We start from the raw sequence: 25161 nt of genomic DNA, 5'->3' as shown, positions 1-25161 counted from the left end.
GATAAGAAGAAATTAGTAAGTGGAGTTTAACGGTGAGTGGTTATATAGTTTCGCTTTGTGGGGCCGCGTATTGCTTTGTAGATATGAGGTGTCGAATTCTGATTTGAGGACTACATGATGACGTGCTGGGTGCGGACCCACTGAACAGTTACCCTCTAGTACTTTTGATTCTCCACCACGTCCCATCGCATTTTGGCATCACGTGGCGCGACCAAAAAATGCCACGTGATAAATTCAATTAAGGAATAATAATTACCTTTGTTTTATGGAATATTTACTGGAGGGCTTGATTTGATTTTGTGGGCAGAAAAAAGATTTTACTTTAACCCAATTTGATATGATAATTTTTGTTTTAAGATAATGTAACTACTTAAAAAGTATTTCTAAAAGTGTGGCTGCTGGGATTCGAGCCCAGGTCTCTACGGCCACAACGTAGAATTCTAACCACTAAACTACAGCCACTTGATTTGCTAAACTACGCAGGCCACAATATAGAAGGAAGAGAAAGCATCTCAAAACCTTTAAAAGAATAGTTATTTTATTAATTATTTCAAAATATTATGTTATTTATTTGTTAGTAAATTTAAATAAGATAATAAAGTTCATTGTACGATGGAATTAATTTTATATAACATTTAGTTTTATATTAAGATATTTGGATTAGTATAATATTTTCTAAAAATTTTTTTTTTTTATATTTTAATATTTATCTAGCATATTTAACTTTTTTTTAATAAATAATTTCATGTTTTTCCACAACATTTGCAAATACAGCCTCCAAAATTGAATATATGATCAATCTGACAACATACTGATTTTCATTTCTTATATGGTAATTCAAGCAATAAATAGAGTGAGATAGCTAGAGTCGAAAAGATGATTATTCACTTTTTTCTTATTCAAAACTTTACATGAGACTTTCATTTCAGCTCTTAAATGATAAAAATTAAAAACTCATCTTATTTATTTATTTTTATTATATTCCTCGTGTACGTATAAAATCGAATTCATCTAATATCTAAAAATATTTTTAGTCTTTAACTTTTCAAATAGAATCACATATGCGTCTTTTACATTTTTCTAGTTGGCTAAAGAACAATATAAATCATAAACCATAAATTATATGAATTTAGTAATTACCTTAATGGTGTCATTCTCATTTTTTTATTTGGTTAGAGAACCACAGTAATAAACATGACCGATTACTTAGAGTTTGATTGAATGACTTATATGATGATTTATTAATGTTAAATATAGTATAATACGTACAAGTTTCATTAATATTAAATTTTAACTATATTTGGATGATAGTTTATTAATATATAATAATGATAGATATTTTTGTTTGCATTGACAGTATGGTATGATTATATATTTGAATAAATTGTTTGTTTTGTTTATATTTTATTGTATATAGTAATAAAATAAAAAATTATAAAAATATATAATGTTAAATATAAAAATATATAATTAAATATACAAATATATATATATATATACACAAAAAAATCAATATAATTAAGTATATTACATACATATATATAAGTATATAAATTTAATTGAATATATAAATATATATTTATATATAAAAAAATATATAATTAAATAAATATATATATAATAAAATAAAAAATAATTTTATAAACAATAAAAAATATAATAAAACCATCTTAAAACCACCGATTCAATAATTTGAAAGAATCAATAACTTAAAAATTTTAAAAAAATTATAATTTTAAAAATCATAACTCAACAACAAAAAACCATGCTCCATATTTAAAAGTACAAATAAATAAAAAAAATTATATTATCATTATTGAATCATTATTTAAACAAACTCTTAAACAATTCCAATGATAATGCTCATAAGTAGTCGTCATGCTAATAACATCAATTCCTCCATCAATTCCTCGTTATGTTCATTGAAGGAAAATATTAATCAAAGATCGGAAATGAAAGAGAACAAAAAAGAAGAGCAACTATGTTGGTTAAATTACAGTTTAGGTTCTTAGACAAACTAGATAGTTTAATTTTTTTTTTTGAAAAAAAAAAAAAAAGCTTTTCAACTCTATGCTATCAACTCACTGCTGGTAGAGACCACTTGCTTCTGTAAGTGGATTGAGTTTGTAATCACAAACTTAGCAATGTAGTTATGTTAAAGCTGTGTCTTAATCATCATAATATGTATGCAAGTTCAACAAATGCAACGTATGTTGGTTGCCAGAAAGGTCTCCGGTTAAGGGTTCTCCTTCAAAGGAATAGAAGCTTCATCTTGTTGTGACTCTTCTGCTGGTTGTGGGACCTTTTCTGATCTATTACGCATGAGATTTTTTGCATACAGTGAGCCAAAGACGACGACCTGATTAATAAATCAAATGCTGCATTGTCAGCTACAAAAGTTGAGTCGAACCACTGACTACTAAAACAAGAATATGTTCGAAACTTACTGCACCAATCCACTGTTCCCAGCTGAGAGGGTGGGAAAACCACACACATGATAGCATGATGCTCACCAACTTAAACAAAGAAGAGAGTTTTAGAAGGCATAGTTAGTGTAGATGGTTGGAGAGGGCATAAAAAAAAAGATTATTACAAAGATTCCTACTTCAACAGTCTGTTGCATTTGGTTCAATTCTCATCCAACTCCTAGTTAATTCCTATTTCGAATTATGTTAGGCTTAATATTGAAAAATAGGAATTAATTTATTGTTTTTGAGGCACCAAGGTTCTAACTTAAATTCATAGACATACAATTTCCAATTCTCAAGGTAGGAATTGAAATTTTACAATCAATGACTCTTAATGGCAGTGGTGGCAACACAAATACTATTTATTATATGTTGCAATTATGTATATTAAGACTAACAAGAAATTTAAGACTAAGAATTGAACCAAATCCAGCATTCTTATTATTATTAAGAGAGAAAAGAAATTGTTTTACCTGTCTTGTGGTCATAATGGCGGCGAATGTGAGAGCGCCAAATGTGCGAATTGTGTAAGAAATGAAGAATTGACTAGCTGTTGCTACCTGCAATAAACTATCCTTCATAAATTCTAATTTCCAGGGCTCATCCTTCAGTGCAGGTCATAACAAGAGGGGTCAGAGAATTGGAATATAACTGTAAGTAGATTTGATGTAAAGCTTAAACAAGTGGAACCATACATCAACACAAGATATTCAAAGATTAAAATAGAACAAGGAAAACCTTACAGTGGAAAGTAATGCAATGTCGAAGAAACAATCCTTATGGTGATAAACAAAATCTACAGCCAGTAGTAAATGTCCCTGTAATATAAGGCCTAAACAGAAGAAGAAAGTCAACAAAACCAGTAAATATCTTTCAATTAATTAACTTTCCTTTTATTCATATAATAACCAAAACACAAGAAATCTAATTTGTAAATAGGAGAGTGGAAGTGCGCTGAAGAAAATAAAGAACGGACATTTCAAAAAAATATTGACAGAAAGTAGACATAGGTTAAGATATCTATGTTTAGCAAACCATCAGTTCTGCAAATGACATCTTCCTCATTTATACTGAACGGACACACCTTTCTTTCGCTAAAGTGAGTACACTAAATATTAATCAAGAGTGCTCTTACGAGAAATCAATCTCCATCAAACAAAAATCAAAACAATCATCCTTGTGAATATAAATTCTTTCTGACTTATGATGTTTCATGCTAAGACTTCTTAGGTGAACAATGGGAGAGGTACAAAGACAAAAAGGGTAAACACTGAGTTTCATTCTAGCAACATTCTGGTATCAAAGATTCAAACTGATTTGGTATCTTCAGTAGTCATTTCGACACTTCACTACCTCCCCCCTTATTCTTTGGCATTAGATTTTGAAGAATCACTTAGTTACTGCACTGGTAATTATCTAAAAACCAACTAGTAAGATGTTTACCTCTTACACAGACTCAAGTTAACAGCAAGTTATAAAGGAGACTGACTTCTTTCTAAATATGTTAGGTACAGAAATTTTGCATGCTAAGTTGGAAAGAGAGGTTGGAAACAATTCCAAGCTGCAAATTCTGATCATCAGCAAAATTACGAATTGGCATCAATAAAAATAATAAAGAAATATATGGAATTAATAGAATACATAATGGTCATCAAAGTCATTCAAAACTGTCCCTCCCCAAAACCATCCAAAAAAGAAAATCCAAACAAATATATTTAAAACAATCAAAATTTAGAAAGAATAGAACATTTACCTGCAAAGCTGAGAACACACGAACACAAAGTTGTGTAGAATATTTGATTGTGTATTTCCATATTATACCCTTTAAATAGTTTGTCTTGAAATGTGCTGGTAAAGCCGTCAAACCTTTGAACAAATAAGCATTATAAATTTAGAGGGTGCCTGGGTTACTCAGAAAAAGTACTTAAAGCTCTAAGCATAACCTGAAACTCCTAGGTGCTGATATAGAAAATAAGCAGTAATATGTTTCAGCAAAGATGTTCACTGAGGAAAAAAATTAACAAATGCTGTATTTTTGCTTTAAAAAAAATATGAGGACAAACAAATGAGTTTAAGCATTTTAAGTCAGTATACAATAAAGTTGGGGAAGTATACTTATCATTGCCTATTTAAAGTTATTAATAAGTAGCTAATAAACAACTGACATATGAGATTATTAAACAAATAGAACCAATTACGGTGCTTATAATCTGTTCTTCCGCAGAGCTAACACCCCCTTGACATCCTCATAACATCACTATATCAAAGTCTCTTTAGTCGTCTAATATTTTGTGTTCATGATTACTGGAAGAAATGTTCGAAAAACAAAAAACACAATAACCATAAAATAAGGATCCTCAAGATAAGAGAGAGTTATTATACCCCAGATAACCGACCATCAGGGAAACACCCCATACAGTGTTTTCCCTTCCCTTATTGTATGGACTGATGTCAGTTCCTGCCTACAGTTAAAAACAAAACAGAACTAGTTCATTCAGAAATCGTCAGCTGATATACCAGAAGAATCAAAAAAATCAAACAACCCTATCTAGCATGCATAATAAAGCTAAATTGTTACATTAAAAAAAAGAATAATAATAATAATAATAATAAAGCTAAATTGCTCTCTCAATGCACAGTCAAGCAGATCTATGGGAATGAATACAAAAGTAAACTGACTTGCTCGCATCTAACACCTAATCTCCTGCTCCATGGAGTAGAAAGGAAAAAAGAAAAGAAAGGGAGACTCATTGGAGAGGAGAAATTCCATGATGATACTGTGATGTAGCACATTATTCTGGGTTTTGGATGACCATTAAGCTAGCCAGAGCCTTCAGATGCACCCAATCTAGTGTCTAACTACAGCCTGGGTAAGTAGGTTTACAATAACAGTTTTGAAAATTGAAGGCCTTCAGAAAAATTCAAAAAAGGCAAGCATACAAGTATTTTCAATGCCTTATACAGATTCGAATTCGACAATCCAAATAAGCTCAAACCTTGATGTAGCTCATTGTTGTGCTAGTTGGCTCTTTTGTAAAACAAAATTTAAGAAAAATATTATGAAAATTTACCTCATATGCATGAAAAAGTACAAGCACATCTAAGAATCACTCACCCAAGTCTGAAAGGAGTAGTGAAATCAGACAAAATAACTGTAGTGAGAGCGAGTTATTACCGGAAAAAGAATAAATATTGAACAACCAAGGGTCACCAAAAAGGCCAACAAATAGTCAAATCCCTTGTATCTTTTTTGCATAATGATGGTGCCCCATATCTGTATAGAAAAAGAGGAGTTAGTTCAGTTAATTTGCCACATACAAATGTTATAAGAAGTATGATATGAATCACAAAATGCCAGTGATTAGTTCTGCCCACTTATGTGGGCAAGGTAAGGGTTCCCATCTCTTACAATCCCACCAAAGAAAAAGTGTGACAAAAACAAATCAAGTATTAAGAAAATTAGAGGAGGTTTGCAGTCAATTTCAGTGAATGATAAAATCCAGAAGCCACAAGAATGATCTTTTACCACTCTCCATCAAATTAGCTTCTTCAAGAAAATACAAGGGCAGCTTAAAGGATAAGTTTAAAAGAAGCCATTACTTAATGAAATTTTCAAGACAGACTCTACAAAGATCATTTATCATAAAAAAGCTTAAGATAAAGATAGGAAATGCTTCAGTTTTGACACATCCTTCAACCAGAAAACTAAAATTAAAAACAGATGGTTCATTAGAAGGTAATTAAGGTTTTAGCAGCAATTTTCTTACTTCTTGTGATCATGAACATGACAGCCACATTTTGTTCATGCAGAAAAACAACACTCACACCCCATCCATGCACATCAAAGACACATAATATATGTCCTAGCTCTACATATTAACTTACCATGACAGGTATCATTTTGGCACACTTCGCCAGAGTCTGAATTGGGAAGCTAACATACTTGAGGGCCTGAATCAAGCATGTGGTGGTCACAAAAGTGGAAAAACAACAGATATATGCATTTTTCAAGTTATTCAGAATGCTTATGTTAAATACAAATGAAATGAGCAAGTTGTAGTTCCAGAAGAAAACACAATCATTATCATAACAAAGAATGCTGAAGAAAGAGTACCTCATACTGGCAAGTTGTGGTTAGGATATTTGATACTGATATAAGGCAGTACTTGTAAACAGGAGCTACAGGATCCAACGCTTTCTTACTTGCCTAGGAAAAACATGGAAATATGAAAATTCTGAAGAACAACAATCAGTCTGCCCATTCTGCTATCAAGGACAATGATGTTTACTCCTCTCTTTCTCATGAGGAAGTTGCAGTTTATATCCAGCTAAAATATAGAATGTCCTTTTCAATTTTCTTGACCATGAACTTAGTTTTAGTCTCCCTTAATGCCTCCTGCATTTGAAAATAGAAAAGAAAACAAAAAGAGAATAGCCAAGGATAGCCCCTACCAACAATGCAATAGCAGAAACGGAAGATGTTGTGAGACGATTGCAGAAAACAAGAAACAAGGAGTATTTAAAATATTCTTTGTTCAACCCATATGGGATTCTCATGATCTTTTCCTGCATCCAGCAAAGAAAGCTTAATCAAACCCCAAGAGAAGAGTGAACTATTCACAGATTAACTGAATAAATTGAGAGAAAACCAAAAAAAAGCAACAAAAAGGTTCAGATAGAAGGGTTTGGGAGCTTCTGAATTGAGTTATAGGTACATGGTAACATCAACAGATTTTCTGTCACACTTATATTTATCTCAATTGTGTGTGTAGATGCATGCATAGAACATAGGACCTTCAGAGTAAAGAAAAAGGAGCCCTACCTCCATTTTTCCACCTAAACTATCGTGTTCTTCTTCCCCTTTCCTAAGGGTCTACCACTTTGGCATTAGCCAAAATAATTTCTCATGGGTTCATTTGCGCGATAGAAGCCAAACAAAAATGAATCAGAAAAACAAAACAAAATAAGAAACCGAAATCAAAGCTTTCATAAAATATCAAAAATTGAGAAACGATCAGAACAAGCGGACAAATATTACCAGCTCCTTAACCAAATTATAACTTTTTTTAAACATTCATGCTTTTTTTATTAAAAAAATTATCTCTTTCCACAAAAAGAGCACCTTCAATCAAAAAATTTCCTTCATTTAAATTTACAAGATTGAATTCCCCCCCCCCCTCCCCCCCCCACCATTAATTAACTATATTAAGGGTCCATTTCAATTAGAATTCCTGCATGTCAAAAGAATATTGACATAAAACCCATATATTAAATTAATTAAATGACACTAGGAAGCAAATCAGGAGACAAAATGGGCATTCCAGTGAACTGCATTTCACAGCGAAGGAAATGCAAAAAAGAACACCATTAACACCGTAAATCAACGCGACCAAGAGAAATGACAGAGTGCATTACCTGTAAAACGCCATAAATCACGAGAGTGGTCATGATCCCACTCACTGCAAAAACCCCTTTCCATACTTTGTTCTCCTTCACCACACCACTTATCGTCAAGGACTCGGCCATGGCCCATCCACGACGCAAAAACGCTCCGTCTAACTCTCAATCACTTCCTCTTTATCTTTACTACACAAAACACCATCAACAACCGAATTAAAAACCAACAACTAAGATTACGAAGATCATGAGTTCATGCAAGTACATCTATCACTTTCAGTATCAGTATAAACCAAAGGTATGCAGATTTACCGAGCGTCGTGCAGCTGAAACGTAGAGACTAAAACCGGAAGGATCTCCGGAGAAATGAGGTCGGTGCCGCTGATTTCGGCTCGGACCCGACGAACCGGGATCAGAAAGACACGTGGCGATCGGATAGAGAATGAGCTATGGAGCAGCAAAGACTAAACTGACCAGCAATATGCCATCGATGCTATTTATCAGTCTCTTTCTCTCCGTCAGTATTTCACTCTGTAAATATCACCCGACCTATCTTTGCCGGCGACTTCTCGCATCCCCCTCCCTCTCCACGTATTCAGACCAATTTTTTTTTAAGGGGTTTTCCGTTTTAATGAGCCGGGAGGGGGTTTAAACGGGTATGCCACGTCATCCGTCCCATGTGTGCTGTCGGTCCCACTACCTGTTGAAAAAGTTTGCGCGCGGCAGTCACGTAAGAATATTGACCGTTGATTCTTGGTCAAACAAACTACTTTCCCGAATCGAATGGTTGATATTTTTAAGAAGACATTAGAATCTAAGACTACAAAACTTTGGAATAAAAAACAATTTTAAGTCTCTCAAAAGAACAAAGTGACACCCGGAATCACAATACATTGCATAGAGAAAAAATACATTTAATAAAATATATATTGTAAAACAAAAACTGAAGCTATAGAGATGAATTCATTAGATATAAATAGGTTGCCTTATACAGGTGTATGTAAACAAAAGTTATATTCCCTTGTTCTAAAATATAGAACTTCATGAATTGAAGAAAACAAAAATATATTATTACATTGGGTTCTAACTGAGATCATAAACAGGTGAACTTAGTGTCTCTGTCTACTTTTATGTCTAGATTTGCTTGCTAATTTTATCATGTTGTATTAACAAAATATAGCTGTGTATATAACTCAGTTGAATTGTTATGACTACTATTTTAGTTTTCTTGGAAGTATTTCACTAAAATTTGGCTTTCAATCTCAGCTCTTCCCACCAATTTACCCAGTTAAAAAAAATGGTGATTTATAGCATGTGGCTGAGAAAATCATAAAGTTGCAGCAAGTGAAAACGAGGGTTTTGCAGATAAGGACTGCATATTGCTTCTTCCACATCCATAACCAGTGGTGGGGTTTTCTTCTTTCACAGGTTAACCTTTACACACACTCATATGTCATACACACACACATTACACAAACTGCAAAAAATCCAAAAACACCAAGAAAAAGAAATTTTCACCCGCAGAAAAAGAAAAAGAAGAAGCTGTTGATATCTGAAAATTCTGCTTAATTATGGATATTGCTTTATCTCCTCACCCTTTATTTCCTCGCATTTTCATTAGCTCAAGGTAACTACTAAACAAGCTTCTTCTCCGAAGACTTCCATGGTGTTTCGCCTGCTGTGTTTTCTTATGATGATTGTTTTGCAGTTTTCACAGGCTTTTTGCGGCTCCTCAGAGTCTGGAGCTTGGGATTTATCGGCAGAGATGGTTGAGTTCCACATGTTGGGCAGTTGGGATTGGTGAAGGTAACCTGTTTGATGATAGTCCTGTGGGAGGAAATGAAAATGGGTCGCTGTTGGGTGCCATTGCCGAGTCAGGTTCAGCTCCGTTTGGAACAGTTGATGCTGAAATTACACCAGAGACTATTGATTTCTTTGTTAGTGATGCAGAGGGTGATCCTGACTGCCCTACTGAAGGTTACTCTTCAATTGAGCAAGCACTTAATACACTGCGCCAAGCAAAGGTTTGAACCTATTTCTCATTTAATTTATTCGTAAAAAGCAAAAACAAAAAAAAAAAAAGTTGCCTGCGAAGGAGTTTGGTATGTTGTTTCCAGATATAGTGGATTTAACTTGGAGTTTAACCTATGATTTTTCTCTTTTTGTTTAAAAGTTTTTGACGTAAAATCTTGTGTTCATTTTCTCTTGCGAGTGTTTCTTTGCTTGCTATTATTTTATTTGGTTGTTCATGATTGACTGAGTATTACTATTAGTCCATGTGAATTAATTTGGTTGTTATTTTAATTTACACAGTTGATTACATTTCATGATTGCGACCTAACATGTTAGTGTAAATATTGTGTTGTTTTGCTTGAAAATTTGAGTGACATGTAAGAATAAGTATTCATTTGGCTTAAAATTACACTTGCGTCTAGACTCATGCAGTGGAGTGAGTGAATGGAATATCGTGGTGCAGCTTATTTTGAGATCTTTTCCTTTGGAGCTTATATATATGTATGTATGTATGTACGTACGTATGTTTATATGTGAGTATGCATGTGCATTTGTTTTTTTTTTTTTTTGGAACTGTGATTATGGCTTTTGTGAGATTTGGGTGTATCAAGACTAGGATTTCAGAGGAGTGCAAATTATGATAGGTAATGATAGGTAATATGATGTAAATTTTGCTGTAGAAGGTATTTGCAGATTCATGCTTTTTAAGAAAAATTTATGAGAAATACAGATCGAAAATTGAATTATATGAAATTCCATGTGAAATTGGAGGAATGCATTATAAATTCCATTAGTTTTTATAAAATTTAGAAGCAATATTCTACTTCCATATAAATTTCTGCATGAGCTCCACTTTATTCTATCTAATGTAGGAGATTTATCATCCTATAGTTAAAATTAACTGTGAATTTACAGATAAATTTCTCGCGAATTTTAAATTTATTTTAAACATGGCATATGTCTCGATGAATCGATTAATTCAGCTCTCCATTTTCTGTGAAGAAGAGAGACAAAGAGTAGGATCTAATTCTCAGCGGAAGGATCCTTCTTTTGTTTCTCATTTCTCATCGGGACAAAGAAAGTCCAAATAAGAATAAGTAGTACCGATTGATGGAGGAGAGACATATGTAGGTTAGTACAATCGGTATCACCATATTCAGGATTCAAAGAGACACCGAGTAGGTCTGGCTTTTCCAATTGTTCCTGATCTATTGAATAGAGTAGCACTCTTTTTTTCCCGGGAGCACAACAATATCTTTTTTATGATACAAAATTTACTTAACGGAGTTTCCCGACAGAGTACTGATCAGATTCAACCTACCCTTTTTTCTAGCTCCGATTCTGTGTAACCTATATGATTTAGTTTCTTCCTTAATTTTTATATGAAACATTTATGTGGTTGTGTAGTTAGAGAAGTTATCAAAGCATGAAGAATTGAATGTTAACCATCATGGCCAAATGTGTTCAGTTTGTGATTGTTGTAGATGATGAAAACGGGGATGATGTTGAAGGGAACCTTATCATGGCAGCATCTCTAACTAGTGCTCAGGATGTTGCATTCATGGTTAAACATGGATCGGGAATTGTTTCTGTAGGCATGAAAGAAGAAGATCTCCAAAGACTAAAGCTTCCTTTGATGTCACCAGAAACTGAATATGAGGACTCGTCCGCCCCAACTTTTACAATCACAGTGGTATCTTTTCCATTGTTCCACAATTCTGAAGATTTCGATTTTCAAAACTTGCACACAAAACTAAAATTTTTGTTAAATTTATTTACAAATTCCCCAGTTAGTTTAACTAAAAGATTGTGAAGATAGTCTCTAAAATGATTAAAATTGATCTAAACTTAAATTTGATATTAAAAAATTGCATCGGAAACTCTATTTTATCATTTTTGGAAATATCTTCATCATCTCCCAATTAAATTTAGTATGGACTTAAAAGTAAAGTAAAAGTTTAAATTTTAGAATTTGTACTAAACATAGTCTAAATTAATGCATCACAAACTTTGTTGACACCATTTGATAGGCTTAACGTGTTGTTCTGATAAATTTGGCTGCCTCATTAGGATGCAAAGACTGGAACATCTACTGGAGTATCAGCCTCAGATAGGGCAATGACTGTTCTTGCTCTTTCATCTCCAGGGTCTAGGGCAGAGGATTTTAGAAGACCTGGACATGTATTCCCACTAAAGTACCGGAATGGAGGAGTCCTACGGAGGGCAGGTCATACTGAGGCTTCTGTAGATCTGATGATGCTGGCTGGTCTACAGCCAGTTTCAGTTCTTTCAGCTGTTGTTGATCCAGAGGATGGTTCCATGGCCTCTCTGCCTGCTTTGAGAAAGTTAGCTTCGGAGCACAGCATTCCAATTGTGTCAATAACTGATTTAATCAGGTGAGTTCTGCAATGATGTTTTGCCTGTGTCATAGAGATACCATTGCTCTTCAGTTGGGTGTTCTTACAAAACAAACAACAACATGGAAGAAGATTGTCAACGTTGCAATTGAAACCAATTGCTTGTGTTAGTTTGCAACTCGTATTCATATTAGTATTCTAATAATGTACCTTAATTTTACAAGATTAAATATTAATAATTCATTACAACTTATTTTAAGAGTTTTTTCTTGTACTTGCTATATATATATACATGTAGAATTTAGAGAGAAATTGAATTTTTTGAATGTTCAGAATGAATATATAGTTTATATAGCTGTTACAAAGAGAGAAAAATAGAAAATTGATTACAACGAAAGAAATTTCTGATGAGATTCCCTTACCTATATCCCATATTTTAGGAATATTCATTTCTTATTATTGATACAGGAGATTGAAAGATTTTTCAACAATGCACGTGCAAGTTTGCTGTCAGATTTATGTTACTGTATGATTTAGTTATATTGATATTAGGGTTTAAAAGAGGGAACAATAATTTTCAAAATCTTTACAGTGAACCCAAATTTATCCTTGGGTAGGATACTTTGACCAAATTATCTAAGTTTTTAGAATTTTCTTTGCTTTACTATTTTGATTTGCTTAGTTTATCATATCGTACAATAAGCATCATTTTCGTATGCTAGAGACCCGGATAGTTGTTATTCAAGTGCCACAAGCTGAAATTCTCCATCTCTTGTTAGCATTTCTTATACGAAAATCTTTTGCTTCCAATTCTGGGCTGTTCGTTGACAGTCTCCTGCTGCCAAATTCGTCTGCAGATACCAGAGGAAGAGGGAAAAACTGGTTGAAAAAACTGCCATATCACGCTTGCCAACAAAATGGGGTCTATTCCAAGCTTACTGCTATCGATCAAAGCTAGATGGAACAGAGCATGTTGCTGTAGTAAAGGTAAGATTTGTTTCTACCTCTGTTGTTTTGAGAACCTGAAACAAAATATTCTCCTAACGTTGTGTTGAGCTGCACCTGTTTTCTCTCAATTCTCAACAGGGAGACATTGGCGACGGACAAGATGTTCTGGTGAGAGTACATTCAGAATGTTTAACTGGGGATATCTTTGGCTCTGCACGCTGTGATTGTGGCAACCAGTTGGATTTAGCGATGCAGTTGATTGAAAAAGCAGGCAGAGGAGTTGTCGTTTACCTTCGTGGCCATGAGGGAAGAGGGATTGGCCTTGGTCACAAGCTTAGAGCCTATAATTTGCAGGATCAAGGCCATGACACTGTCCAGGCCAACATAGAACTTGGCTTAGCTGTTGATGCACGTGAATATGGCATCGGTGCCCAGGTTAGTTTGACCACTTCTTTTCCATGTATAATACAGTGTAAGCATTCATTCATTGATCTTCAACTGAATGCCATTCATTCATTGATTTTCGTAATGCTGCAACATGTAAGTAAATACTATTCAGAACATGAAGGTTAATGTCTTCTTCACACTTACGAAAAGCAGATTTTAAGGGACATCGGAGTGAGAACTATGCACCTAATGACCAACAACCCAGCAAAGTTCACCGGCCTGAAAGGCTACGGCTTGGCAGTCATTGGCCGTGTTCCAGTCTTGACACCGATTACCAACGAAAACAGAAGGTACTTGGAAACCAAACGAACGAAAATGGGTCATGTCTATGGGACTGAAATAGAAGATCCATTGGCTTGAGCTTGGCTTATCAGACCAAAATTTGAACAAACAGAAGATTCAGTAAAAGGAGTTGAAAAGGGTAAATGAGAGTTTGGCAACTGTAAAAAGGGTCAAAGGCAAGCTATTCATTCCTGTATCATAATATATAGTTGAGTCCCAAGCTCACTCATTACTGGGGGATTATATGTCTTCTGGCTAAAACAGACAGATTGGTAATACAGCAAGAGGTGAGGCAGGGCTATAATGCATTCTTATTCATTTATTTAAAAATTGAATTTTTCACTTAAATTTATACATAGATTGAATTATAATAAAAATATTATGAACTAAATTATAATAAATATCAAATTCTGAATATTCATTTAACAATTTATTATATTTTTAATATAAATTATCACATTAACAGACATTTTATTAATATTCTTATGATTATCATGTGGGTGTATATAGTATTATTATACTATATAAATCATAGTAATATGTAAATTTACATTAACTAAAATTTCTAAGTATAGTTCTAGGATTTGGATATATTCATAGTGTTGTGAGTTACTTTAGATTTTAAGGCCACTTCTAAATTTCAAAATACCACAGAGTTTTTTGAACTATTTTCAAGACTATTATATGACTGCATTTAAACCCCAAATATCAGTTATTTTTAAATTATTTTAAAATTTTAAATTATGAGAATTACTACAACAAAAAAATTATGTTATACCAATAACTTTATAATCGGGTCTAAAAATAAATTTTGACCCGGCCCGATGATCCAGTCCATAAGTCCCGCGAGTCCATTTGGTTATTGGTAATTTCGTATCCCGTATTTTTTTATAAACCCAATTTCGTCTTCCTCAAACCCTAGAACGGTTGCTCTCGCACGCTTCGTGTTTTGCAGGTATTCTGTATTTCTCCTACTCTCTCTAAACGTCTCACAGACACCGGCCTCTTCTCACAGAGATATAAAACCCCACATGTTACCTGCACGCACATGAAACTGTAGGCACTGTCTATTCGCGTACGGTTGGAGGATTTTGGCAACTAACAAGCTATATTTCCTGTGATTTATTAGGGTTTCAGCTGGTTAGAAGGGTCAGGGGCTTCGCCAATTTTGCCATAGAAAATGCCTCCTCCTAAGGGTACTAATTTTTATTGATTGCTATTTTTTTGCTTCTTGTTTATTTTATTGTATTCCGTCTCCGCATTGGGGTACCTTCTTTTCATGTCTGTTATAGTTTTCATGCGCTTCTTGTTCCGATCGTTTTTCCTTTCGCTCGTCTGGTTTTAGAGAAAATGAATAGAAACAATTTTAATTTTGTTAAGTGTAGCGAGATTTGCATGTTTTATTGGGTGAAAGAATGTTCTACTTCCCTTCCATATCTTAGCTACCAAACGAAACTTAATGTTGCTATCCTTGTATAGAATCAGCAGAAGTATGCCTTCCAGATACCTTTCTTGATTCGTTGATGATTTATATGCTTAAATTACTCTAGTTTAATTGGTTATAATTTTTCCTAAGCAGTATAAACTTGCTGTTTTTAGTATCTGCCTAAATCAAACAATTTTGTAAGTCCACTCTGCTGGTGGTATAATTGGGATGTAATAAATATGGTGAAAAACTTGAGTAATACTGCTTCCATATGGTCATTGAGGATCATGCTAATGCAATTTACAAATAATTACGGGCAGAAGTTGATCCATCTGTACTGTATGTCTGGTACCTGTCTCATCGAATTGTAGATAATCAATTAGGGAACGTAAAATCATTATGTCCTATGTGTTGTTTTATCTGTTAAGGATTTTGCTAATTAGCGGACTTTTTGCTTGTCACCGGATGTCATTTCCTATATTTTCTTCTTTCCTTCTTTCCAGGATAGAAGTTCCTTTGTTGGCATGTTGTTTTGATTATGTTAATAGTGTATTGAATACCTTTTCTTAATTGTATTGGTTGGTGTACTCGTGCAGGTGACAGTTCCAAAAAGGCTGACCCAAAGGCACAGGCCATGAAGGCTGCCAAAGTAGTGAAATCAGGACCTACCTTTAAGAAGAAGGCAAAGAAGATCCGAACGTCTGTCACATTTCATCGGCCAAAGACATTGAAGAAGGACAGGAATCCTAAGTACCCTCGCATCAGTGCTCCAGGTCGAAACAAGCTTGATCATTATCAGATTCTTAAATACCCACTGACAACTGAATCTGCTATGAAGAAAATTGAAGACAACAACACATTGGTGTTTATCGTTGACATTCGTGCTGATAAGAAGAAAATAAAAGCTGCAGTCAAGAAAATGTATGATATTCAGACCAAGAAAGTGAATACCTTGATCAGGTAATAGATTCTGTTCTTCGTTTTCTGAACCGTTACAAGATTTTATTTACTTTGTTTCGTGATGACACAGCACATACAAAACTGAGAAGTTTCCATTTACAGCTTGGTATCAGCAAGACATATTCTGAAACACCAACCTGCCTAATATTTATGAAGCAGAATATGTGGAAAAAAAAAATAATGATGAAGGAATTAGTTGGACGGCATATACTCCTCAAATAACTGCTTTCTTAATCAGACCCATGTAGATGAACTATTTTTGACGGATGCTGATAGATTTCTATGCAAAAATAGTTTCAGATTTTTCTGAGTGGAGTCCTGCTGACGACATTCTTGATCTGGAAAATGATTAGTGCTTGTGTTGTTAACCTCATATTATGTCATTTGCAGTGAGAATTCTGGTTTCGTAAATCGAAACTATTGCCTAGAAATTATTTCATGGCAGTACCTGAAGACCATTATTCTAATATGTATAACTTACCTTGTTTGCTAATGGAATTATTCATATCTTGCTGAATGCTTGTGTTCATTTCATTTTCTTGATCCAGGCCTGATGGCACAAAGAAGGCATATGTGAGGTTGACACCCGATTACGATGCTTTGGATGTTGCAAACAAAATTGGAATTATTTAAGTCAGTATCCCGCATCCTTTAAAGCCTTCATTTTTCCATTTTGGTTTGGAGGACCTGAGAGATTCAGGGATTAGTTTAAGAGCTGTAATTTTGTATTTCTTTTTTTCGGCTGCCAGTTCATATTTTGCTTCAGCTTGTTTAGTTGGACTGGGATGGTTCAAGTTCTGATTCACTTTCTTTTGTTTTAATGGTTAGCTATCTTTGATTTAATGACACTTCTTTCAATTTCTTCTTGAAACGTTCAAATAAATTATAATTTATTTTAATAATTTAATTGTAAAATTTTAAAATAAATTAAATATATACAATATTATGTTCATATATTCAAATTTATTTGTGGCACAAAAATTTAAAATAAAGTAATGAAATCTTTAAACTCACTAATATTCATACCATACTTAATTGTTATAATTTATATGCTTAATGTATAATTAACAATTTCACTCGTATTTTCAATTTATTTTTAATTATTAAACAAATTCACACAAAAAAAATTTATAAAATGAACTAAATATCAAATTGACTTGAAACCAAAATGCAACTTTAGTTCAAATATTTTATCCGGCTTATATTTTATTCTTATGTCTTCTATCTTATACGATTAAAATTTAAGCCAATAATCTTTTAATAGGATTGACTAGAAAATATAGAACATACATGTATAGACCTGTGTCCTAAATTACAAAATTAGAAAACTCTCCCCTGAAATTTCAGCTGTACAATCAATCAAACTAATCTCAAGTTTGATTGTCTAAACCACTGATTCCATCAGCTTGCATCTGTTTAATTTCTGAATGATAATTTCCTGAATGTAAATGGTTCCTCTCCAAATCTAATCAGTCACTGGTTAGAGTAGAGTTTGGCAAACACAAGTCACCCATCCTGTGAATAGGATAAGAATCTAATCAAAAGGAGAAGATCTCTGAAACCCAAACAGGGAAGAAACTGGACTTCACAGCAATATCAATCTGTTTCTGAAAATATCAGCCTCCCATCCTGCTAGGGCTATGAACTTATAGCTAAAGCAATGCATCGAAGGCAAGAATGCCGTGAAAGGGAAACATATCTCGAATGGGAAACATATCTTTCCCCAATCTAATACTTGTAGTTTCTCTGCTTAAGTACCATCACAGCTGATTTTAACAACTGTCTAGCTTTTCTGTCTGGAGTGCAACCTGATGATTCCATTTCCGTGTATATTTCAGGGACCTGCCGAGCACATAGTTAGAATGTATTATCCTAAGAAATTAATAGCAACAGGGTCATTGATGTATCAGAACCAGTAACAGAAGTAAACAAGCAAATATTTTTTCCCCAAAAAGAAATTTAGTAACTAGAGAAACACAATTTAGCAGCTATAAGGACAGAGAACTGAAATATCCAGTATAATTGCTATAAAAACATAGATTAAACAATCCAATGAAAACAGAAAATTCAAGACAGAGAGTTTAAGTGGTTGGATCAAAATGACTGCTTTACAAAGGATGAACCCAAATACACTATGAAAGAATTCTTAAAATTCAATGTGTTTCCTTCCCCAAAACTTTTAGAGTAGCAATAATCTCGGTTCTAAGATATCTAGGGAAAAATCTTGTAATTAACATGGACAATATCTTTTACAAGATCTTGCAATATATGACTTTAAAAAGCAACAAAGAGTTATTGAGTACCTTCTCGAAACTCTTGGCTCGAATGAATGCCTTCATTAGCGTACTATATGTAACCACATCAGGACTAAAACCCTTTAGAAGAAGTATGAATTTTCTCATTAGAAACTACAGTACTGCTATAAATCAACAATATAATGAATAGGATGAAGGACTTCAATAGTCCAGCAGTATTATCGAATTCTAAATATGTATATTTTGCGGTTGGGGGCTTACAGATTCTTTTATATGATGATAAATAGATAGCGCCTCCATATGCCTCCCAGCATTACCAAATGCATTGATCAACACATTCAGCATTATAAGATTTGGCTCAATCCCTTCAGCTTCCATAAGCTGAAGCACCTTGATTGTCTGTTCGCATTGTCCCTGCAGCAAAATACAAGATCCCATAGGCATTGGGATCTCATGGTCATATCTATATATCCATTAGGCCATTATATCTATCATAGTATGCTTCTGACTAGGATCTAAAAGGTGTAAATTCCTTCCTTAACTAATTAAAGTTTTCTTTCTTTATTTCTTTTGTAAACGAGAATAATAGAAAACCAAGAAGCTAAGAGTCATTAAACACCCTGCACCTGCTGAGCATAAGCATTGGCTAAAACACAAAATATGTTCGCTGTCAGCATAAGACCTTCCGATTTGAGAGCAGCTATGCAGTTTTCAGCATCCTGGAATCGCCCATACTGCCCGTAAATATCAACCAAAATGGCATATATCACCCCAACATCTCTATAACCTCTACATTTCATAACTTCAAAATTCTTCTTCATCATCTCCCATTTCCCTTGCTCGCCCAACCGAGTTATAAGATTAATAAAGATCTTGGGATCAGGATACAACCCTTGTTCGTGCATCCTCGAAAATAGCTCTAAAGCCCTTTCTACCTTACCAGCCTTACAATGCCACCGGATCAACGAGTTCCACGTGGTAATATCCGGGCTTATACCACTTTCCTGCTGCATTTTATCAAACACCTGTAAGGCTTCATCTAACTCTCCATATTTTCCAAAAGTATCAATCAAACTGTTGTATATCTGATTATCTAATGGGATACCCGTCTCTCTAATCTCCTCCATAACACCAATTGCTTTCTTCCACATGCCATTGTCCCTGTAAATACCAATGATTTTACTGTACACAAAGGAGTTCAATTTAAACCCTTTTTGCTGCATTTCATTAACAATCAACCAACTATCCTGCAACCGACCTGCACTGACATGGTAATCCAGAAGAATCTCGTATGTTTCTCGGTTTTTACCGACATCCAGTTCGTCCATGGAGGCCAAGATTTTAACAGATAGGTTAAAGAGGCCTTTCTTCAAACACCCTCTGAGCAAAACATTGTAGAGTTTTAATCTCAGCCACGGATTATCAAACCCAACAAACGCCATTTCCAAAAACAAAGCATCGGCCTCCAGCATCCTGCCCACGCCGGCTAAGCTCTCGATCAAGCAAGCGTAAGAACCAGAATCTGGTCGAGAACCCAGAGCCTCCATTTGAGCAACAAGAGCCATGGCCTTGTCAATGTTCCCTGCTCTGCAATACTCACGAATCCAGTGATCGTACAGTGCTGCCGGTGGTTCCTCGCCACTATTCAAACATGAAGTTTTCCTCCCAACAACTTTGCCACCAACGACTTGGTTGACGCCGTTACTGCTCTGCTTTAAACAAGATAACAGAGGATAAACTGGGTTCTTGTGTTTAACAATTCGTTTATGACAATTATGGCAGAAGAAGAACAAAGGAGAGAACCCATTGCTCCTATTTGATGAAAGAGAGATTGTTCTAGCAGCATCCCAAATGGTTTGTGTCTTAACGTCCATGTTTTGTCTCTTTCACGTCTGTAATAGTGGAAAACGAGAATCAATCCAGTGAGTTATTGAAGTACTCAGTGGGGAGTAACTCGGTGAGTGGACTCGTCGAGTAAACCCATGATCCTCGTAGAATATGCCATGAATGCCGAAGCACCTAACATAGCGCATATAGCTTTTCAGAAGAGATTAATGCTTCAAGTCCCTATTTCTTCTGTAAAAGATTGCGACCTTGGAGTTTTGCCGGGCTTAAGCAATATATACGACCTTAAAATTTCATTAATTGGGCGATTTTTAGGCTGTTTCATGGACGGCCTTAAACATTTTCTGAAAGCCCAAAAAGCCTAAACTTACCATTTTAAATTCTATACCCATTTTATTCCATCTTCATTTTGGAGATTCTGAAGGCAAAAATGTTGAGAAACAGAGCAAAAGAGTTATAACAAATATATATATATATATATATATTGTAGAAAAGAAAGAGAAAATGCACTCAATGAAAAATAAGCCGCACAATGAGAAGTGAAGTTATAAAGAAATGAATTCATTTGATGTAAACGGACTGTCTTATATAAACATAAGACAGTCCGTTAAGACATGTTTTTTTACTTCTTACTTTTAACTTCTTCACTAATTAAGTCATATTTTCTTATTCTCTGCCACTAATTTCTCCATTAACAGCATTCATCACTTCTATATTCGGTCTGTTTTGGGAAAGATAAAAGATATTTACAATAGAATGTATATACATGCTGGCACCTAACTATGTAGAGATGTCATGATTGAATCAACTGGCACCTGCAGCTGCTGCTCCACACCTAAGCACCGAGCTCTGCAAAACCTCAGCTCGCATACTCTGAAAACTCCGAGCTCTTTCATGGCGAAAATCCTCCCTCCTCAACGTCTCTAACAAACTACTATACACACAACCCACATCACCACCGCCATTAAAAAACGCATGACCACTTGACCTGCAAAGAGGACAGCTCGAATGAGACTGAAACCATCTGTCAATGCACTCAACATGAAACACATGGTGGCAATTTGGTAGATGTCTTAGCCATTCTCCTTCTTCAAATTCACCCAAGCAAACTCCACACTCACTGTTGGCTTCTTCTTGTGATTCCTTCTTGAACTGAGAAATAGGAAGAGAGCGAACTATGGTGGGTTCGAGTCCACGGCTCGGGAATTCAAGGGACAGGCTGTGCTCCAGGCTGCTGGCCGGCTGCCGGTGGGCTAGTAGTAGCCGGCTTGGTTGATCACGGTTTTGGGATAAAGTCAAGGAGTTAATCGCACAACAAGTACGTCTTAATATTTTCTGGTAGCTTAATAAGAGAACGATTATGCACACGACTGCAACCGAGGAGATCAAATACGGATCATGATGACGCGGAGTTGGAGAATTCGGAGTTTCTGAAATTGAAAATGGAGCCGGAGATGGAATAAAACTAGACAACATTGTGTTCTAATTAAAGATAAAAAGACAGTGTTAAAACATAAATAATAAAGTTCAATACGTTATGAATACTCAGGGAAAATGGAGAGTTCAAAAGTGTTTGAATGAAAAAAATGTAAGGGTTATCGATTTTCTTTGAACGTTCGAAAACATTTGAGAGGAGAGCGAAGAGGAATTTGAGAATTCAAAGACGAGAAAATCGAAGAAGATGCAGACAGAGACATGGAGATGAAAGAATTGTTGATGATGCTTAGGTTAATTTTTCTTATAACTATGTGTTAGTTGCTACAAATTAAATTAAATTATTCCAGTTTGTGACAAAATGCTCTGCTGTCTGTTTTGGTAATCAAGCCAAGATGATTCTTAAGTTGATTATATAAATTTGGGGAAGAAGACATTGATAATGAATCATTAATTTAATTACAAAATTAATCCTTAGTTCATGTTAATCAGTCTTTAATTAATTTCTAAGATTAAATATGATCCTAATAAAATATTGATTCAAAATTTTATCAATAATTATAATGCATGCCAACTTGGATGAATAACATGCAAGGTTGGCAACTATATATAATTGCTTATCCATAGAATAATGAATCTAAATTAAAGCCTGCTTATCCATATATATGTTTGTGTATCTCCCTGTGTGTTTGTATATACATATATATATATATATAATTTATGCAATCAATCTATTTCTTCCTGCAACTATTTTATTTTTTTTCTCCTAGCAACCTTCAAACTGTTGAGATATTCAACAAACATAGAATTAGATTTATGAAACTCTCGAGGCAGATCAAGAAAAGTTTCAATCAACAATACGTACATATACCTATAGATATATCCATAGTTGAAAAAAAGAAAAAAACCCACTTGATAATCACATGATTTTAATCGAACGTGAGTTGATATACCTATAGATATAGGTCAGTACTGACTAAATAAACATGCTTAAGTACTCATCGCAAAAATAAATCTTGAAAAAGATATATAAACGTGTATATGGAAATACAGCTAAGTAGAGAGAAATGATGCACGTAGAAAATGCCTTCTGCCTAACGTAATAGAAATTATTTACAAAGCATTGAACATGGACAATACGTACATATATATATATACATATATACATGTATATATATATATAGCAGACATAAGCAGTATCAGTAAATATTCAAAACTAGTCTTTTCATTTACAGAGAAGACAGTGAAAGAGAGGAATTCCTCTCTCCTTATCTGAGACTTGTCCATCTGGACTTGGCGCCAACCTTATCTCCTTCTTCCTTTCCTCGTCATCATTAGCAGCCATTTAGACTAGCTTTACAAAATTAGGCAAGCCCTATGTTCTAACCTATATATATATATATATATATATATATACACATATATGTTATATAATTTGTTTGTTTCAGATTCATTATGGGTTTTATTAGATTTTGCATATCGGACCATCTTTTTAAGATGATTTTACCTATATATATACATATAAATTTCTAATATTGAGATTCTATTACAAATTGTTGAGCAATATATTTTTTCTTTTCAATAATAAAAAAGGTTGGGAAAGATTAATCTAATCTTAAGCATGATTAATATATAATCACATATAAAACATATTGTACACTATGATAACATATAAAATGAATATCTATTCGCGAGGTTTATGAACCATTCTTAAAATATTTGACTAAATATTATTTTTATCGTGATTACATCAATCAAAATTTTCAAAACATTATAAATTTATTGACATAATTTATTTAATTTGATCACTGTAATTTTATTAATTAATTTATTAATTTTATTAAATTAAATATTATAAATTTGTTATCAATAATTTATAATAAAATTATAAAATAATAAATTTAATATCTTTGACGAACATTAAATTTATAATTTTTAATTAAAATACAAAAATTTTAAATATTAAAAACCAAATATTATGTTATTAAAATTATACTAAATTAAACATTATAAATTTATTGCTATCGAATTATAATCAACTCATTTAAATTTTAGTAGTTATTAAAATTTTATAACTTTGAATTAGAATTAGAATTAGCATATAAAATTCTTTTAACCATTAGAAAGAATGATGCTGTTGGCATTCGCCAGCTCAAAGCGTTAAATTCTCCAAATCGGGAAAAGAGTCCTTCGGGGCTGTCACAATTTTCGGGTCGGGTCACGGGTCGTGGCGGTCCAAATCAAAATCGAATTTGAAGGCACAATTGACGACAAGATTTTGCTTTTACCAGTTTCATTCTCTTCGTATTTGGGATGCGGACAAGTATATATATATATATATATATATATATATATATTATATATAATTTAATCATCGACTGCCCTCCCTCATAAATAACTCCCCGCCTTCTCGTACAATCCAATCCTGCAGTGCTAATAAATGTTTACGTTCTGAAATATAATTAAGTTGACTAAAAAAAATTATCAAAATTTTAATTTAATAAATTTGAATTTATATATTTCAAATTTTAATTAATTTTGTAACCCACCCTTTTAATTCTACAGTATTAAACTTGTGTTTAACTCAATACAAATTAGATTAATTAATTAATTTTAAAAAAAATTACGAATTTTAGATGAATTAAGAAATACGATTTAAGATCGAGACATTAATTTTAAAACACAATATTATCTGAATTAAATGCAGTCTGGTAATTATAAATTATTATTATTAGTATTTTCCGACCATCCCATAATTATTTCACCATTTATTTGTTGCAGATTTCAAAATTGAGAAGCCGCCCAGCAACAAACAAGATGCTGACTGTCTATACATACATACGTACATACATATATAACATACATACATATATATATATATATATTGTCTTTCCAACAGTGTCTCTGCTTATTTTGATTCTTGTTTTCACACACCCATTAAACACCTCTTACCAATTTTTTTTTTTTTGTTTTTTTTTTTATAAATATAAAAAAAAAATAAGAAACTCATAGTTTCTACGTATTATAACGATGAAAAGTTCTCTTTCATTCGTTAATTATTTTATTTATTTTTTAAATTTTGTATTAGCAAATTTCATCTTCCACCACAGCACGAGTTTGAGTACGAGTTTAATTCTAATTATTTTAGAATTGGGAATTACAATTTAAAAATATAAAAAATTATTTTTTAATATATTTATATATTCTTCAATTTCGACCAATAATGACTGACTAACAAAATATTACGATTACAGTTCAACTGAATTCAATTAATTTTTTTCCATTATCAATTTATGACATGCAAATGGAATATATATATATATATATAT

The 25161-nt window shown here is 33.4% G+C and overlaps 5 protein-coding genes and 1 non-coding gene across 8 annotated transcripts; 2 read left to right on the top strand and 4 right to left on the bottom strand.

Moving 5' to 3' along the window:
* Positions 1-390: 390 nt before the first annotated feature.
* Positions 391-462, bottom strand: TRNAH-GUG (transfer RNA histidin (anticodon GUG)). Its single transcript has one exon. It is a non-coding gene; the product is annotated as a tRNA-His (tRNA).
* Positions 463-1953: 1491 nt separating this feature from the next.
* LOC110826257 (UDP-N-acetylglucosamine (UAA) transporter family) lies at positions 1954-8494 on the bottom strand. 3 transcript variants are annotated; one of them, XM_022056871.2, is made up of 12 exons: positions 8178-8494; positions 7884-8054; positions 6921-7034; positions 6583-6675; positions 6354-6419; positions 5644-5742; positions 4851-4930; positions 4222-4334; positions 3212-3300; positions 2942-3028; positions 2448-2516; positions 1954-2359 (listed from the first exon to the last, which is right to left on the bottom strand). In XM_022056871.2, the coding sequence occupies exons 2-12, from the start codon at positions 7992-7994 to the stop codon at positions 2237-2239; spliced, it is 1044 nt and encodes a 347-aa protein (XP_021912563.1). In that variant the 5' UTR covers positions 7995-8054; positions 8178-8494; the 3' UTR covers positions 1954-2236. The 3 variants fall into 3 exon arrangements, with proteins under 3 accessions (XP_021912563.1, XP_021912564.1, XP_088070472.1); XM_022056872.2 differs by having other exon boundaries at positions 7884-8049; XM_088214346.1 differs by lacking the exons at positions 7884-8054; positions 8178-8494 and adding an exon at positions 7291-7602.
* Positions 8495-9299: 805 nt separating this feature from the next.
* RIBA3 (monofunctional riboflavin biosynthesis protein RIBA 3) lies at positions 9300-14242 on the top strand. Its single transcript, XM_022056865.2, has 7 exons — positions 9300-9492; positions 9574-9889; positions 11347-11571; positions 11949-12274; positions 13093-13222; positions 13322-13618; positions 13784-14242. Exons 1-7 carry the CDS (start codon positions 9437-9439, stop codon positions 13988-13990), a joined length of 1557 nt encoding a protein of 518 aa, XP_021912557.1. The 5' UTR covers positions 9300-9436; the 3' UTR covers positions 13991-14242.
* A 491-nt stretch (positions 14243-14733) lies between these two features.
* LOC110826254 (large ribosomal subunit protein uL23) lies at positions 14734-17141 on the top strand. The gene is made up of 4 exons (XM_022056866.2): positions 14734-14867; positions 15042-15108; positions 15935-16298; positions 16847-17141. The coding sequence occupies exons 2-4, from the start codon at positions 15093-15095 to the stop codon at positions 16929-16931; spliced, it is 465 nt and encodes a 154-aa protein (XP_021912558.1). The 5' UTR covers positions 14734-14867; positions 15042-15092; the 3' UTR covers positions 16932-17141.
* A 397-nt stretch (positions 17142-17538) lies between these two features.
* LOC110826248 (Tetratricopeptide repeat (TPR)-like superfamily protein) lies at positions 17539-20746 on the bottom strand. The gene is made up of 4 exons (XM_022056861.2): positions 19180-20746; positions 18815-18967; positions 18602-18673; positions 17539-18140 (listed from the first exon to the last, which is right to left on the bottom strand). Exons 1-4 carry the CDS (start codon positions 20425-20427, stop codon positions 18027-18029), a joined length of 1587 nt encoding a protein of 528 aa, XP_021912553.1. The 5' UTR covers positions 20428-20746; the 3' UTR covers positions 17539-18026.
* Positions 20747-21202: 456 nt separating this feature from the next.
* On the bottom strand, positions 21203-21874 carry LOC148269004 (RING-H2 finger protein ATL57-like). Its single transcript, XM_088212290.1, has one exon. The coding sequence runs from the start codon at positions 21872-21874 to the stop codon at positions 21203-21205; it is 672 nt and encodes a 223-aa protein (XP_088068416.1).
* Positions 21875-25161: the final 3287 nt, after the last annotated feature.

This window comes from Carica papaya, chromosome 2, assembly GCF_054855325.1.
Source record: "Carica papaya isolate Zhongbai chromosome 2, ASM5485532v1, whole genome shotgun sequence".
NCBI classification, from domain to species: Eukaryota; Viridiplantae; Streptophyta; class Magnoliopsida; order Brassicales; family Caricaceae; genus Carica; species Carica papaya.
The sequence above is the reverse complement of the archived record's forward strand: the minus strand, read 5'-3'. Positions and strand labels throughout refer to the sequence as shown.

What these genes read in the sequence shown, in the direction of transcription:
- RIBA3 (XM_022056865.2), top strand. Translation starts at nt 9,437, where the DNA reads ATGGATATTGCTTTATCTCCTCACCCTTTATTTCCTCGCATTTTCATT. An exon ending in CAACTTTTACAATCACAGTG is followed by an intron (nt 11,572 to 11,948) that starts GTATCTTTTCCA and finishes CTGCCTCATTAG; the next exon opens with GATGCAAAGACTGGAACATC. An exon ending in AGCATGTTGCTGTAGTAAAG is followed by an intron (nt 13,223 to 13,321) that starts GTAAGATTTGTT and finishes AATTCTCAACAG; the next exon opens with GGAGACATTGGCGACGGACA.
- LOC148269004 (XM_088212290.1), bottom strand. Translation starts at nt 21,874, where the DNA reads ATGTTGTCTAGTTTTATTCCATCTCCGGCTCCATTTTCAATTTCAGAA.
- LOC110826248 (XM_022056861.2), bottom strand. Translation starts at nt 20,427, where the DNA reads ATGGACGTTAAGACACAAACCATTTGGGATGCTGCTAGAACAATCTCT. An exon ending in CCAATGCTTATGCTCAGCAG is followed by an intron (nt 18,968 to 19,179) that starts GTGCAGGGTGTT and finishes ATTTTGCTGCAG; the next exon opens with GGACAATGCGAACAGACAAT. An exon ending in GAGCCAAGAGTTTCGAGAAG is followed by an intron (nt 18,141 to 18,601) that starts GTACTCAATAAC and finishes TGTGCTCGGCAG; the next exon opens with GTCCCTGAAATATACACGGA.
- LOC110826254 (XM_022056866.2), top strand. An exon ending in AAAGTGAATACCTTGATCAG is followed by an intron (nt 16,299 to 16,846) that starts GTAATAGATTCT and finishes TTCTTGATCCAG; the next exon opens with GCCTGATGGCACAAAGAAGG.
- LOC110826257 (XM_022056871.2), bottom strand. Translation starts at nt 7,994, where the DNA reads ATGGCCGAGTCCTTGACGATAAGTGGTGTGGTGAAGGAGAACAAAGTA. An exon ending in CAATATTTATTCTTTTTCCG is followed by an intron (nt 4,931 to 5,643) that starts GTAATAACTCGC and finishes TTTTAACTGTAG; the next exon opens with GCAGGAACTGACATCAGTCC. An exon ending in ACATTGCATTACTTTCCACT is followed by an intron (nt 3,029 to 3,211) that starts GTAAGGTTTTCC and finishes AGTTTATTGCAG; the next exon opens with GTAGCAACAGCTAGTCAATT.